Raw genomic sequence first — 15,637 nt, 5'->3', positions numbered from 1 at the left:
TACTTGTGTCATTTACCTGCCCAGAGGCAGGAGGCCGAATACCAAGCTTGCGTAACATCTGTTGAAACTGTTCATTTTCCACTGCTTCCTCGTTTTCTTCTGTCAGCGGCACCAATGGAACAGACTGAGAGCAGCCTAGAACGGGTCAGTAGTCACATGGCTGAGATAAGAAAGAGCTGGTCCTCAGTCCCATGACCACGCAGCAGCCTCCACCGCCCTTCCCCTAACACCATCGCTTATCAACTCACCATCCTCTTCCCGATCCTCTGCTGCTCGAAGCAGGCAATTCTGGAGCCACAGGAGGGGAGCAGAAAAGCCTAGGGGGAGGAGGGAAGTTGTAATTGGCACAGACTCCCGGTCTCACCATCTGAGACTTGTCCTGCAGCACAGACCTCACCTTCCTGATGCAAGCTTTGCCCAAGGCTTTCAGCTGAGAGGACGGAGCTACCCTGAGCTTGTTCAGCTTCCAAGTCCTCATCTTTCTCTTCATCCTCATCACTCTCTTCTTCCTCAGGCAGGTTTTCCTCATCTTCTAGATCTTCCTGGCCAAAATCTTTCAGGGATTCTTCCCCATTAGGCTAAAAATTCAGTGAACAGGGGGGGGCAGGCAGTAGCACAGCAGATTAAGCGCATGCTGCACAAAGCATGAAGGCCGTCCTAAGGATCCCAGTTTGAGCCTCCAGCTCCCCACTTGTAGGGGAGTTGCTACACAAGCGGTGAAGCAGGTCTGCAGGTGTCTGTCTTTCTCTCCCATCTCTGTCTTCCCTTCCTCTCTGGATTTCTCTGTCCTATCCAACAAGAATAGTAATAATAACATTAACAACAAGGACAACAAAATGTGAAAAATGGCTTCCAGGAACAGTGGATTCATGGTGCAGGCACCAAGCCCCAGTGATAACCTGAAGGCAAAAAAAAAAAAAAAAAAAATCCAATGAACAAATGAGACACTAAATGGAGTCTTCCAGATCATGCAGGCATCTTTTTTCCATTGTTGTTGTTGCTGGATAGGACAGAGAGAAACCAAGAAAGGAGGGGAAGACAGAGAGGGGAAGAGAAAGATAGACACCTGCAGACCTGCTTCACTATTTCCAAAATGACCTCTCCTACAGGTGGGAATCTGGGGACTCAAACCAGGATCCTTATGCTGGTCCTTGTGCTTTGTACCATGTGTGCTTAACTTGGTACACCACTGCCCAGTCCCCTGGCAGGCTTTTTTTTTTTTTGCCTCCAGGGTTATCACTGGGGCTCGGTGCCTGCACTACAAATCCATTGCTCCTGGAGGCCATTTTTTCCCATTTTGTTGCCCTTGTTGTTGTCATTATTATTGTTATTGTCATTGTAGGGTAAGACAGAGAAATCGAGAGAAAGAGACACCTGCAGACCTGCTTCACTGCTTGTCAAGTGACCCCCTCCTGCAGGTGGGGAGCCGGGGGCTCCAACCAGGATCCTTAGGCCAGTCTTTGTACTTTGCGCCATGTGCACTTAACTTGGTACGCCACCACCCAGCCACCTGGATAGGCCACTTTTAAAAAGCCCATTGGTGTGGGCCTGGGCTGGCAGAGTCTGGGTGAGACATTTACCAAGCTGGAGGGTGCCATCTTCTTCCGGCGTTTCTTGTATAGCTCTCGTCGTTCTGTCACCAGCCCCAGAGCCAGTATTTTATCCACTATTCGTGCCCGTGAGCGTTTGGCTGTGATATTCTTCATGATGTGACCCAGAACATCTACACAGAAGGGAAGTGTGAATCAGCAAGGGGGGGGGAGAGGGGGAAGGTATGTGTAAAAGAAACCAGAGATCTTTAGAAAGAAGCTATTGCAATTTTCTAAGATATGACACCATGAATATAGTAAGTGGACAGAAGGGATAGGATTAGTTTCCTGGGGAACAGGAGACAGGAAGAAAGAAACGGACAGAAGAGCTTCATCTCAGTGGTTCCCCAAGTTTCCACTTCACTTACCATCTGAGTCCTGGAACTCCTCAAAAAGTCTCTGCAGTTCCAGCTCCTGATCTTCTGTCCAAAGGACAATGTGGGTTCCTTTCCTATTTGGAGAGGTGTCAGTGGAAGAGAGGTCCCAAAGAGTGGGCAAAAGGTTCTCCATCTCTACTCCCTCCAGAGTACTGCTTCTACCTTTGGAAGTCCTTGACACTGTCTGCCAGTCCCAGCCGTACCAGGTGGTTAATGACCTGCTTGCGTGTTCGAGGGGTACTTTTCAGGTGAGCCAAGATGATGTCCACCACATCTTGCCCTGAGGTGTAAGAAGAGAGAGGTGAAGAGGGGTCTGGGCACTCACGCTGCCCTCCTTGTGAACGCTCATCTCTCAAGGCCTCATACCTTCTACATCCTTATGAGCAAGGAACAGCTCCTGAAGTTGGGCCTCCTCCTCTGGACTCCACGCAGCAGCTCTACGACTAGAAGATCTAAATGGGTAAAGGGAACATATAAGTTGTCGGCCCAAGAAGAGGAAATGATGGTTCTACAGGAACAAGGACAACACAGTAACATAAGCCAGTCAGCAGAGACCCAAGGTGTGCTTCCCTTCCTTTACTCTTTCCACTGAAGATCCACAAATTGTGCCCTAGAAGGTGGTGCAATGGACAAGGCATGGACTTTCAGGTATAAGGTCCCAAGTTCAATCCACGTGCCAGAGTAATGCTCTGGTTCCCAATATCTCTCTCTTTTTAAATTTTTATTTATTATGTTTATATTTATTTCCCCTTTTGTTGCCCTTGTTTTTTATTGTTGTTGTAGTTATTATTGTTGTTATAGATGTCATCATTATTGGATAGGACAGAGAGAAATGGAGAGGAGGGGAAGACAGAGAGGGGGAGAGAAAGATAGACACCTGCAGACCTGCTTCATTGCCTGTGAAGCGACTCCCCTACAGGTGGGGAGCAGGGGCTTGGACCAGGATCCTTAACGTTGGTCCTTGCACTTTGTGCCATGTGAGCGTAACCGACTCTCTCTCTCTTTTTTTTTTTCCTCCTCCAGGGTTATTGCTGGGCTCGGTGCCTGCACCATGAATCCACCGCTCCTGGAGGCCATTTTTTTTCCCCCTTTTGTTGCCCTTGTTGTAGCTTCGTTGTGGTTATTATTAGTGCCCTTGTTGACGCAATTCGTTGTTGGATAGGACAGAGAGAAATGGAGAGAGGAGGGGAAGACAGAGAAGGGGAGAGAAAGACAGACACCTGCAGACCTGCTTCACCGCCTGTGAAGCGACTCTCCTGCAGGTGGGGAGCCGGGGGCTCGAACCGGGATCCTTACTCCAGTCCCTGCGCTTTACGCCATATGCGCTTAACCCACTGCGCCACCGCCCGACCCCCACCGACTCTCTCTTTTACAAATAAATCTTTAAAAAAGGAGGAGAAGGAGTAGGAGGAGAAGGAGGAGGAGGAGGAAGAGGAAGAGGACAGGAAGAGAAAAAAAATGGGTCACGTGGTAGCGCAGTGGGTTAAGCACATATGGTACCAAGCATAAGGACCAGCGTAAGAATCCCAGTTCAAGCCCCTGGCTCTATCTTTCTCTCCCCCTCTCTGTCTTCCCCTCCTCTCTCCATTTCTCTCTGTCCTATCCAACAATAACAGCAACAAGAGCAACAAAATGGAAAAAATGGCCTCCAGGAGCAGTGGATTCGGAGTGCAGACATTGAGCCCCAGCTATAACCCTGAAGGAAAAAGAAGCAGAAGCAGAAGCAGCAGAGGGGACAGCATAATAGTTACGCAAAAAGACATTCATGTTTGAAGCTCCACAGTCCCAGGTTCAATGTCCCTACCACTATAAGCCAGAGTTGAGCAGTGTTCTGGTAAAAACAAAAACAAACACCCTGCCCCCACCCCAAAGTCAAACTAAGAGACTTTCTAGGCAGAGACTATGAAACCTGACACCAAAGGGACTGAGTATAATGGGTAAAAGAGAAGTAGGAGAGGATACTAAGACATAGAAGACAGGTCTCTCTCTCTTTAAACCAGAGCACTGCCAAACTCTGGTTTATAGTGGAGTGGGGGACTAGGAGATTGAACCTGGGACTTTGGAGCCTCAGGCATGAGAGTCTCTTTGCATAACCATTATTGTTATTTATTCCCACCTGAGGACAGACATCTCTATGAATCATCAGGGCTTTCCAGAATATTTGGGGGCATAGCATAACTGTCTGGGGGCCAACTGACCACCCCAATAGAGACTAATAAAGAAGAAAGAATGTAGAGCAGCTAAGAGACTGAGGCTCCAGTCCTAGTTCTTCTCTTGGGTCATCTTAGGGCATTTCACCATAGAGAATGGTTTTCTCACCTATTAAAGGGAAAGAAAGGCTGGACTCAAGGATCTAGAAACACTTGCAGCTCTGATTCTCCATGACTATGTCACCTAGCCCTACTGCCCTTCACTGTCTTCCAACTCACCCATCATCCACGGAGCCATAGCCCTCAGTCATCTCCCGAACTACAGCTGTGTTCTTCCAGAATAGCAGCTCCACAAAGGCTTTCTGGTTGATCGCAGCTAGTGCAAAGAACTTGCCCAGGATGTATTTGGCAAAAGTCACTAGCTCCTGTGGGAAGAGTCTGCTGTGAGGCCTCACTTCTAAACTTGGCCTTCTAACTTTTGTTGACACGTGTCCCTGCTTTCCCCTTCTTACTATATTTTTTAAAATTTTTGTTATCTTTATTTTATTTTAAATATTTATTTATTCATTCTCTTTTGTTGCCCTTGTTGTTTTATTCTAGTTATTACTGTTGTTGCCGTTGTTGGATAGGACAGAGAGAAATGGAGAGAGGAGGGGAAGGCAGAGAGGGGGAGAGAAAGACAGACACCTGCAGACCTGCTTCACCGCCTGTGAAGCAACTCCCCTGCAGGTGGGGAGCTGGAGGCTGCAACCGGGATCCTTCCACCGGTCCTTGTGCTTTATATCATGTGCGCTTAACCTGCTGTGCTACCGCCTGACTCCCTATTATCTTTATTTTATTTACTGGATAGAGACAGCCAGAAATCGAGAGGGAAGGGAGTGATAGAGAAAGAGAGACAGAGAGACACCTGCAACACTGCTTCACCACTTGCAAAGCATTCCCCCTGCAGGGGGGGACTGGGGGCTTGAACCTGGGTCCTTATGCACTATAACACGTGCACTCAACCAGGTGCACCACCACCCGGTTCCTTACTATACTCTCTTCTACCCTTTCCACATGCAGAGAATATCTTGCCCCTATTCTTCATGTTTAAAATTATTATTACTTTACCAAAGCATGGCTCAGCTATGGCTTACAGCGGTGCTGGGAACTGAACCTAGGACCTTTGATGCCCAAGCATGCAAGTCTTTTTGCATAACCGTTAGGCTCTCTCTCCAGCCCTGCCTTATTCTTCAACTTGATTGCCTACTTCCCATGCCTACTTCCCCACATTCTCTCCTCTCTCAGTCCTTGACACCACTCAGTGCCTTTTATCTGCTGAACACATTCCCTTAACTCAGGACCCACATTCCTTTCCAGACCCTCATTCCCTGAGAGCCCCTCACTTTATAAGCCCCAGCGGCAGGGTCACTAAGCAGACGATTAAAGAGACAGAAGAGTGAGAGCTGGAAAAGGAGGGCTTCCATTTTGAGGTCGTGGGCAAGCCGGTGCAACATCTTGATGACGCAGTGGTTAGTGTGGGCACTGTTCTGTCGGTAGCTGCGCAACAGCAGGACGTAGGCTCGGACGACAGCTGAGCATGCAAAGCTGCCCAAGACACAGAAGGAGATGTCAGTATAAGGACACTCCTCCTCCTCACAGCTCCACAGCCTCTCGCCTGGGAGTGATGCAGTCTGCTCAGCTCTCACCGTTTCAGGTAGTCTAGAAAACTAAATTCTTTCTCTGACACCTGGACCACTTGCAACTCTTCCTCCTCCTCTTCCTCTTCCTCTTCTTCTTCCTCTGCTGCCCTTGGTTCTTCTGGCCCCTGCTGCCCTACAGAAAGAGCAAAGAGTATGGGGTCTCTGTGATCTAGGTGTTAGAGAAGAGCTGAAGGAAAGCGGCTTGAAGGAAACAAGACTCACGGGGGAGTGGAGCTGTGAGGATTTGTCTCAGGAGCTGTATTTCTTCCTCTGGGGAAATGTCTTGAGACCCAAACACATCTCCTTCTGGCCATACCTCCCTGAAGCACAGACAGAGAAAGGGCTATAACTAGAGGGAATATGAGCTATAATGTGAAGTGGAAAAAGAAACCCAAACTTACTTCATCATTCGGCTGGAAAGGTAATTAAACAGTTACCTCAAAAATGAAACCAAACAGAGGACCTAGTGGGGGTTGTATTGTTATATGGAAAACTGGGAAATGTTATGCATGTACAAACTATTGTATTTACTGTTGAATGCAAAACATTAATTTCCCAATAAAAAAATTTTTTTTTAAATGAAACCAAGACTTTAGAGAAATTTCTACTCATGCCACATCCCAACAAAAGTCACCTAAGAGCAAAATGCAGGGGCTGGGTTACGGTGCACTTGGCTGAACACACACCATCCTTGTAGACTCGGCTTTACGCCCCAGTCCCCACCTGGAGGGAGAAGCTTCACAAGCAGTAGAGCAGTACTGGAGTTTTCTTTTCTTCTCTATCAAAGTAAATAAGTAAATAAACATAACAAAATGCAAAAAAAATCAAAATGTTGGACATTTGGTTGAATCAATGTACTTTTACATACCAGAGTGTGTTAAAATCATTAGTAATTAAAGAAAAACATCCAATGAAAAACTCCTCATTGCACTGAGAAATGAAAGAGTAAAAAACACTATAAGTAGGTCCATGTAGCATTTCATTTTTTCTTTAATAATATGGAGTAGATGACATATCTACATAAAAACTGTGGAAGATTATCCAAGAAAATGTTAATGGGGGTTGGTGGAACACACAGCACATAGTACAAAGTGAAAGGAACCATGCAAGGATGCCAGTTCGAGCCCATGGCTCTCCACTTGCAGGGGGGTTGTTTCACAAGCAGTGAAATACGTCTATAGGTATTCTATCTTTCTTTCTCTCTCTACTTTCCCCTCCCCTCTCAATTTTTCTGTTCTATCTAGTAAAATGAAAAAAAAAAAAAAAAAGGCTGCTAGGAGCAGTAGATTCATAATGTAGGCACCAAGCCCCAGCAATAACCCTAGAGGCAAAAAAAAAAAAAAAAAAATTAGTGGTGGTTAGCTCTGGCTAGTAGAATTCACCTGATTTTTTATTCAGTTAATTACATGTTTTAATGTTTCTTTTTTATTATTTTTTTTTTCTTTTCCTCCTCCAGGGTTATTGCTGGGCTCGGTGCCTGCACCATGAATCCACCGCTCCTGGAGGCCATTTTTTTCCCCCCTTTTGTTGCCCTTGTTGTAGCTTCGTTGTGGTTATTATTATTGCCCTTGTTGACGCAATTTGTTGTTGGATAGGACAGAGAGAAATGGAGAGAGGAGGGGAAGACAGAGAAGGGGAGAGAAAGATAGACACCTGCAGACCTGCTTCACCGCCTGTGAAGCGACTCCCCTGCAGGTGGGGAGCCAGGGGCTCGAACCGGGATCCTTACGCCAGTCCCTGCGCTTTGCGCCACATGCGCTTAACCCACTGCGCCACCGCCCGACCCCCAATAATGTTTCTTTTTTTTACCACAACAATGCTCAGCGCTGGCTTCTGGTGGTGTAGAAGATTGAACCTGGGACTTCAAAGCCTCAGGCATGGAAGTCTCTTTGCATAACCATTATGCTATCTCCCTGCCCACATGTTCTGATATTTCTCAAAAATATAAAATAAAAACAAACAACAGCGGGTCATTTTGTCATGTGTAAGGAACTAGGTTTAAATCCTAATTACCTCATGGAAGCATCTGCATAGGGAAAATTTCATGAGCAGTGGAGCAGTGCTGTGCCATCTCTCCTCCTCCTCTGTCTCTCTCGCTATTAAAAAGGTGTGTGTGTGTGTGTGTGTGTGTGTGAGGAGATAGCATAATGAGCAAAAAGATTTTCATGCCTGAGGCTCCAAAGTCCCAGGTTCAATCCCAGCACCACCATAAACCAGACCTGAGCAGTGCTCTGGTTAAAAAAAAATAAAATTAAAACTTAAATGAATAAAAAACATCTGCAGGGCTGGGCGGTAGCACAGCAGGTTAAGCATACATGGCGTCAAGCACAAGGACCGGTGTAAGGCTCCTGGTTCGAGCCCCCGGCTCCCCACCTGCAGGGGAGTCGCTTCACAAGCGATGAAGCAGGTCTGCAGGTGTCTATCTTTCTCTCTCCCTCTGTCTTCCCCATCTCTCTCGATTTCTCTCTGTCCTATCCAATAACAACGACAGCAATAACAATAGTAACAACAACAATGATAAACAAGGGCAACAAAAAGGAAAAAATAGCCTCCAGGAGCAGTGGATTTGTAGTGCAGGCATTGAACCCCAGCAATAACCCTAGAGGCAAAAAAGAAAGAAGTAAAACATCTGCCAGGAGTATTGGAATCATGAAGACACAGAGCTCCAACAATGAGCTGATGGCAAGACACTATCACAAGACCCCAGTACACAGATCAAGACACCCAGTGCTGGGTACAGAGTCCCAGATCACCTAACGGGTATCTTCCTTTTGAAGACTAAGAACTTTGAGGTCTAGGGGCCAGGTTGCGGTGCACCTGGTTGAGCGCACACATTACAGTGTGCAAGGACCCAGGTTCAAGCCCCCGGCCTCCACCTGCAGGAGGAAAACCTCACAAGTGGTGAAGCAGGGCTGCGGATATGGCTCTCTGTCTCTCTCCCATTCTCTCCATTTTTGGCTATCTATCCAGTAAATAAAGATAAAAAAATTAAAAACAGGGAGTCAGGCAGTAGTGTAGCGGGATAAGTGCAGGTGGCGAAAAGCACAAGGACGGGTGTAAGGATCCCAATTCGAGCCCCCGACTCCCCACCTGCAGGGGAGTCGCTTCACAGGCGGTGAAGCAGGTCTGCAGGTGTCTGTCTTTCTCTTCTCCTCTCTGTTTTCCCCTCCTCTCTCCATTTCTCTCTGTCCTATCCAACAATGACAACATCAATAATAACTACAACAATAAAACAACAAAGACAAAAAAAGCGAATAAATATAAAAAATTTAAAAAAAAAAAAAAAAGCAAAGGGAAAAAGAACTTAGAGTTCTATACCTGCCCCAAAGTCCAGGATCCAGGAGAAAGTGTGGGTGGGGTTCTTACCGGGCTGACCTAAGGAGCACAAGGGCCTGCGGGGCCTGGACAGCCAGGAGACAGTCCTGGATCTGCACCATAGCTTCAGCCCGCTGCTCTTCTACTGGCACCTCTGAGGCCGCATCAAAGGGAACCAAGGAGTCCTCCAAACTGAGCTCAGGGTCCTAGAGAGGGATTTATACTGTGGGAACAGGAAAGAGGGGAACCCATACAGCCCAGCCAGAGCACTAGCCTGGAGAAAGATGGGGTGTCTGCACGGACTCACCTGGGCAAAGCACTGCAGTTGCTCAGCCAAGGGTGGCCACACAGTGTCCAGCTCCTCTGGGCTACAGGGGACGGGACCGGATGCAATGGGTGGCTGGGGGGCCTTCTTTTTCTTCTTTCTCTTCTTACGTTTGTTCTGTAGAGGAGGGACTGTGTTTGAATCTCAGGAGAGCTAAGGAGGTCTTTCCCCCCATTAATGCTTTCTCAATTAATTAATCAGAAGTTTGGACTTAGACACAAGTCAATCCAGGCAATAGTGATGAATAATTTGAAAAGTACTGATAAAGGGAACTCATAACAATATATAAAATGGTTAAAACAACAAGAAAAAATATTGGAGACTCGAACCAGGACAAGAGTCCAGCTAAAAGTCCTCTAGAGGGTGAAGCACAAAACAACGAGTTCAACATCCAAACATTAGCTAAGGAAATAACAACAGGAGTGAGTAAAGAATTTGAAAAAATTGTAATCAGAAATGCAGGAACAACAAATGAGAATATGGAAGAAAATTCTAATTATCTCATGGTTCTTAGAGAGCTGAAAGCTGAAATCGCTGAGCTAAGAAGGCAACTAGCTGAACAAGCTAAAACAGTATCAGAGCAGGGCAACAAAATAGATGAACTCCAGAAAGCAGTAGAGGGCAGAGAGAATAGAATCTATGAGACTGAAGACAGAATTAGCAAGATTGAGGATGAATTAGAGACAACTAAAAAAGAAGTAAGAGATCTCAAAAAGAGATTAAGAGATGCTGAAACAACAACAGAGTCCTATGGGATGACATCAAAAGAAACAATATACGCATTATTGGCTTACCAGAGGAAGAAAGAGAAGGGGAGGAAGAAAGCATTCTCCAGGCCATAATAGCTGAAAATTTCTCTAGTCTAGACAACACCAAAGACATAAAGATTCAAGAAGCCCAGAGGGTCCCAAACAGAATTAACCCAGACCTAAAGACACCAAGACATGTCATACTTAGAATGGAAAGGAATAAGGATAAAGAAAGGATCCTCAAGGCTGCAAGAGAAAAACAAAGAGTCACCTACAAAGGAAAACCCATAAGATTAGCAGCAGACTTCTCCATACAAACACTACAGGCCAGAAGAGAATGGCAAGATATCTATGGAGTGCTCAATGAGAAAGGCTTTCAGCCAAGAATACTATATCCTGCTAGACTGTCATTCAGACTAGATGGAAGCATCAAAACCTTCTCAGACAAGCAACAGTTGAAGGAAGCAACCATCACCAAGCCTGCCCTGAAAGAAGTTCTGAAAGGTCTCCTATAAACAACCAGACCACCACAAATAGGACATATATCAAAACACTCTAAAACTCTACAAGAATGGCGTTAAAATATCTTCAATCTTTGATATCAATAAATGTCAATGGCCTGAATTCACCTATTAAAAGACACAGAGTAGGAAGATGGATCAGAAAACACAACCCAACAATATGTTGTCTACAGGAAACTCACCTAACTCAACAAGACAAACACAGATTTAAAGTGAAAGGATGGAAAACTATCATACAAGCCAATGGCCCACAAAAAAAGGCAGGAACAGCTATTCTCATATCTGACATGATAGACTTTAAAATAGATAAGATTAAAAAAGATAGGAATGGACACTACTTAATGCTCAGAGGATCAGTCAATCAAGAGGACTTAACAATTATTAACATCTATGCACCCAATGAGAAGCCATCTAAATACATCAAACTTCTACTGAAAGAGCTACAGCAATATATTAACAGTAACACAATCATAGTAGGGGACTTCAACACCCCACTCTCTCAACTTGACAGATCATCCAGGAAGAAAATCAGTAAAGACATAAGGGAGCTAAATGAAGAGATAGATAAACTAGAACTATTGGACATTTTCAGAGTCATTCATCCCAAGAAACTGGAATACACATTTTACTCAAATCCACATGGATCATTCTCAAGGATAGACCATATGTTAGGCCACAAAGACAGCATCAGCCAATTCAAGAGCACTGAAATCATCCCAAGCATCTTCTCAGACCACAGTGGAATTAAACTAACACTTAACAATCAACAAAAGATTAGTAACAGTGCCAAAATGTGGAAGCTCAACAGTACACTTCTTAACAACTTCTGGGTCAAAGAGGAAATCAAGGAAGAAATCAAAATGGTTCGAGAGTTCAATGAAAATGAAGACACAAGCTATCAAAATATTTGGGACACAGCTAAAGCAGTCCTAAGAGGGAAGTTCATAGCTATACAAGCACACATTAAGAAACAATAAAAGGCACAAATAAACAGCCTGATTGCACATCTTAAAGACCTAGAAGAACAACAAAGGAATCCTAAAGCAACCAGAAGGACAGAAATCACTAAAGTTAGGGCAGAAATAAATAACATTGAGAATAGGAAAACCATACAAAAGATCAATGAAAGTAAATGTTGGTTCTTCGAAAGAGTAAACAAAATCGACAAACCTTTAGCCAGACTCACAAAACAAAAAAGGGAGAAGACTCAAATAAATCGGATAGTAAATGAAAGAGGAGATATCACAACAGACACAGCAGAAATTCAACATATCATGCGAGGCTTCTATGAACAACTATATGCCACCAAGCTAGAGAACCTGGAAGAAATGAATAATTTCCAAGATACCTACCAACTTCCAAAACTAAGTAAAGAGGAAGTGGATAACATGAACAGGCCCATCACAACTAATGAAATTGAAACAGTTATCAAAAATCTTCCCAAAAATAAAAGTCCTGGACCAGATGGTTTTACAAATGAATTCTACAAAACTTTCAAAGAAGAACTAATACCTCTACTTATAAAAGTCTTCCAGAAGATTGAAGACACTGGAATACTCCCTGCCAGCTTCTATGAAGCCAGCATCACCCTGATACCAAAAGCAGACAGGGACACAACCAAAAAAGAAAACTACAGACCAATATCTCTGATGAACATAGATGCGAAAATATTGAACAAAATTCTAGCCAACCGACCCCTCACAGAATGGGAGAAGATCTTTACATGCCATACATCAGATAAGAGTTTAATAACCAACATATATAAAGAGCTTGCCAGACTCAACAACAAAACAACAAATAACCCCATCCAAAAATGGGGGGAGGACATGGACAGAATATTCACCACAGAAGAGATCCAAAAGGCCGAGAAACACATGAAAAAATGCTCCAAGTCTCTGATTGTCAGAGAAATGCAAATAAAGACAACAATGAGATATCACTTCACTCCTGTGAGAATGTCATACATCAGAAAAGGTAACAGCAGCAAATGCTGGAAAGGGTGTGGGGTCAAAGGAACCCTCCTGCACTGCTGGTGGGAATGTCAATTGGTCCAACCTCTGTGGAGAACAGTCTGGAGAACTCTCAGAAGGCTAAAAATGGACCTACCCTATGACCCTGTAATTCCTCTCCTGGGGATATATCCTAAGGAACCCAACACATCCATCCAAAAAGATCTGTGTACACATATGTTCTTGGCAGCACAATTTGTAATAGCCAAAACCTGGAAGCAACCCAGGTGTCCAACAACAGTGGCTGAGCAAGTTGTGGTATATATACACAATGGAATACTACTCAGCTGTAAAAAATGGTGACTTCACCGTTTTCAGCCCATCTTGGATGGACCTTGAAAAAATCATGTTGAGTGAAATAAGTCAGAAACAGAAGGATGAATATGGGATGATCTCACTCTCAGGCAGAAGTTGAAAAACAAGATTAGAAAAGAAAACACAAGTCGAACCTGAAATGGAATTGGAGTATTACACCAAAGTAAAAGACTCTGGGGTGGGTGGGTGGGGAGAATACAGGTCCATGAAGGATGATGAATGACATAGTGGGGGTTGTATTGTTAAATGGGAATCTGGGGAATGTTATGCATGTACAAACTATTGTATTTACTGTTGAATGTAAAATATTAATTCCCCAATAAAGAAATAAATTATTAAAAAAAAAAAAAATTCTAGCCAACCGGATACAGCAGTATATCAAAAAGATTGTTCATCATGACCAAGTGGGGTTTATCCCAGGCATGCAAGGTTGGTTTAATATACGTAAATCAATCAATGTGATCCACCACATCAACAAAAGCAAGACCAAAAACCACATGGTCATATCAATAGATGCAGAGAAAGCCTTTGACAAAATACAACATCCCTTTATGATCAAAACACTACAAAAAATGGGAATAGATGGAAAATTCCTCAAGATAGTGGAGTCTATATATAGGAAACCTACAGCCAACATCATACTCAATGGTGAAAAACTGGAAGCATTTCCCCTCAGATCAGGTACTAGACAGGGCTGCCCACTATCACCATTACTATTCAACATAGTGTTGGAAGTTCTTGCCATAGTAATCAGGCAGGAGCAAGGAATTAAAGGCATATAAATTGGAAGAGAAGAAGTCAAACTCTCCTTATTTGCAGATGACATGATAGTATACATGGAAAAACCTAAGGAATCCAGCAAGAAGCTTTTGGAAATCATCAGGCAATACAGTAATGTGTCAGGCTATAAAATTAACATTCAAAAGTCAGTGGCATTCATCTATGCAAACACTAAGAAGAAATTGAAATCCAGAAATCAATTCCTTTTTCTATAGCAACAAAAACAATAAAATATCTAGGAGTAAACCTAACCAAAGAAGTGAAAGACTTGTATACTGAAAATTATGAGTCACTACTCAAAGAAATTGAAAAAGACACAAAGAAGTGGAAAGATATTCCATGTTCACGGGTTGGAAGAATTAACATCATCAAAATGAATATATTACCCAGACCCATCTACAAATTTAATGCTATCCCCATCAAGATCCCAAGCACATTTTTTAGAATAGAAAAAATGCTACAAATGTTTATCTGGAACCAGAAAAGACCTAGAATTGCCAAAACAATCTTGAGAAAAAAGAACAGAACCGGAGGCATCACACTCCCAGATCTCAAACTGTATTATAGGGCCATTGTCATCAAAACTGCTTGGTACTGGAACATGAACAGACACACTGACCAGTGGAATAGAACTGAGAACCCAGAAATGAGACCCCACACGTATGGACATCTAATCTTTGACAAAGGGGCCCAGACTATTACACGGGGAAAGCAGAGTCTCTTCAACAAATGGTGTTGGAAACAATGGCTTGAAACATGCAGAAGAATGAAACTGAATCACTGTATTTCACCAAATACAAAAGTCAATTCCAAGTGGATCAAGGACTTGGATGTTAGACCAGAAAGTATCATATACTTAGAGGAAAATATTGGCAGAACTTTTTTCCGCATAAATTTTAAAGACATCTTCAATGAAACGAATCCAAGTACAAGGAAGACTAAGGCAAGTATAAACCTATGGGACTACATCAAATTAAAAAGCTTCTTCACAGCAAAAGAAACCACTACCCAAACCAAGAGACCCCTCACAGAATGGGAGAAGATCTTTACATGCCATACATCAGATAAGAGTTTAATAACCAACATATATAAAGAGCTTGCCAGACTCAACAACAAATAACCCCATCCAAAAATGGGGGGAGGACATGGACAGAATATTCATCACAGAAGAGATCCAAAAGGCCGAGAAACACATGAAAAAATGCTCCAAGTCTCTGATTGTCAGAGAAATGCAAATAAAGACAACAATGAGATATCACTTCACTCCTGTGAGAATGTCATACATCAGAAAAGGTAATAGCAGCAAATGCTGGAAAGGGTGTGGGGTCAAAGGAACCCTCTTACACTGCTGGTGGGAATGTCAATTGGTCCAACCTCTGTGGAGAACAGTCTGGAGAACTCTCAGAAGGCTAGAAATGGACCTACCCTATGACCCTGCAATTCCTCTCCTGGGGATATATCCTAAGGAACCCAACACATCCATCCAAAAAGATCTGTGTACACATATGTTCTTGGCAGCACAATTTGTAATAGCCAAAACCTGGAAGCAACCCAGGTGTCCAACAACAGATGAGTGGCTGAGCAAGTTGTGGTATATACACAATGGAATACTACTCAGCTGTAAAAAATGGTGACTTCACCTTTTTCAGCCGATCTTGGATGGACCTTGAAAAAATCATGTTGAGTGAAATAAGTCAGAAACAGAATGATGAATATGGGATGATCTCACTCTCAGGCAGAAGTTGAAAAACAAGATTAGAAAAGAAAAGACAAGTCAAACCTGAAATGGAATTGGAGTATTACACCAAAGTAAAAGACTCTGGGG

General features: G+C 43.6%; 1 protein-coding gene across 2 annotated transcripts in view; it reads right to left on the bottom strand.

Annotated features, from left to right (window-relative positions):
* Window positions 1-15,637, bottom strand: part of TIMELESS (timeless circadian regulator) — a 95,728-nt gene that overhangs the window by 46,177 nt on the left and 33,914 nt on the right. For both annotated transcript variants that reach the window (XR_009550810.1, XM_060195141.1), the window contains exons 14-26: window positions 9,421-9,555; window positions 9,165-9,319; window positions 6,021-6,118; window positions 5,805-5,931; window positions 5,502-5,703; window positions 4,396-4,541; window positions 2,333-2,418; window positions 2,129-2,246; window positions 1,958-2,040; window positions 1,581-1,723; window positions 398-578; window positions 249-317; window positions 17-135 (exon numbers count right to left, since the gene is read on the bottom strand). Coding sequence is in view for 1 of the 2 variants with exons in the window: in XM_060195141.1 (XP_060051124.1) it covers window positions 17-135; window positions 249-317; window positions 398-578; window positions 1,581-1,723; window positions 1,958-2,040; window positions 2,129-2,246; window positions 2,333-2,418; window positions 4,396-4,541; window positions 5,502-5,703; window positions 5,805-5,931; window positions 6,021-6,118; window positions 9,165-9,319; window positions 9,421-9,555 (1,662 nt within the window). In the remaining variant the exon portion in view is untranslated. The remainder of the gene's footprint in view (window positions 1-16; window positions 136-248; window positions 318-397; window positions 579-1,580; window positions 1,724-1,957; window positions 2,041-2,128; window positions 2,247-2,332; window positions 2,419-4,395; window positions 4,542-5,501; window positions 5,704-5,804; window positions 5,932-6,020; window positions 6,119-9,164; window positions 9,320-9,420; window positions 9,556-15,637) is intronic.

This window comes from Erinaceus europaeus, chromosome 7 (genome assembly GCF_950295315.1).
Source record: "Erinaceus europaeus chromosome 7, mEriEur2.1, whole genome shotgun sequence".
Classification (NCBI taxonomy): domain Eukaryota; kingdom Metazoa; phylum Chordata; class Mammalia; order Eulipotyphla; family Erinaceidae; genus Erinaceus; species Erinaceus europaeus.
The sequence above is the reverse complement of the archived record's forward strand: the minus strand, read 5'-3'. Positions and strand labels throughout refer to the sequence as shown.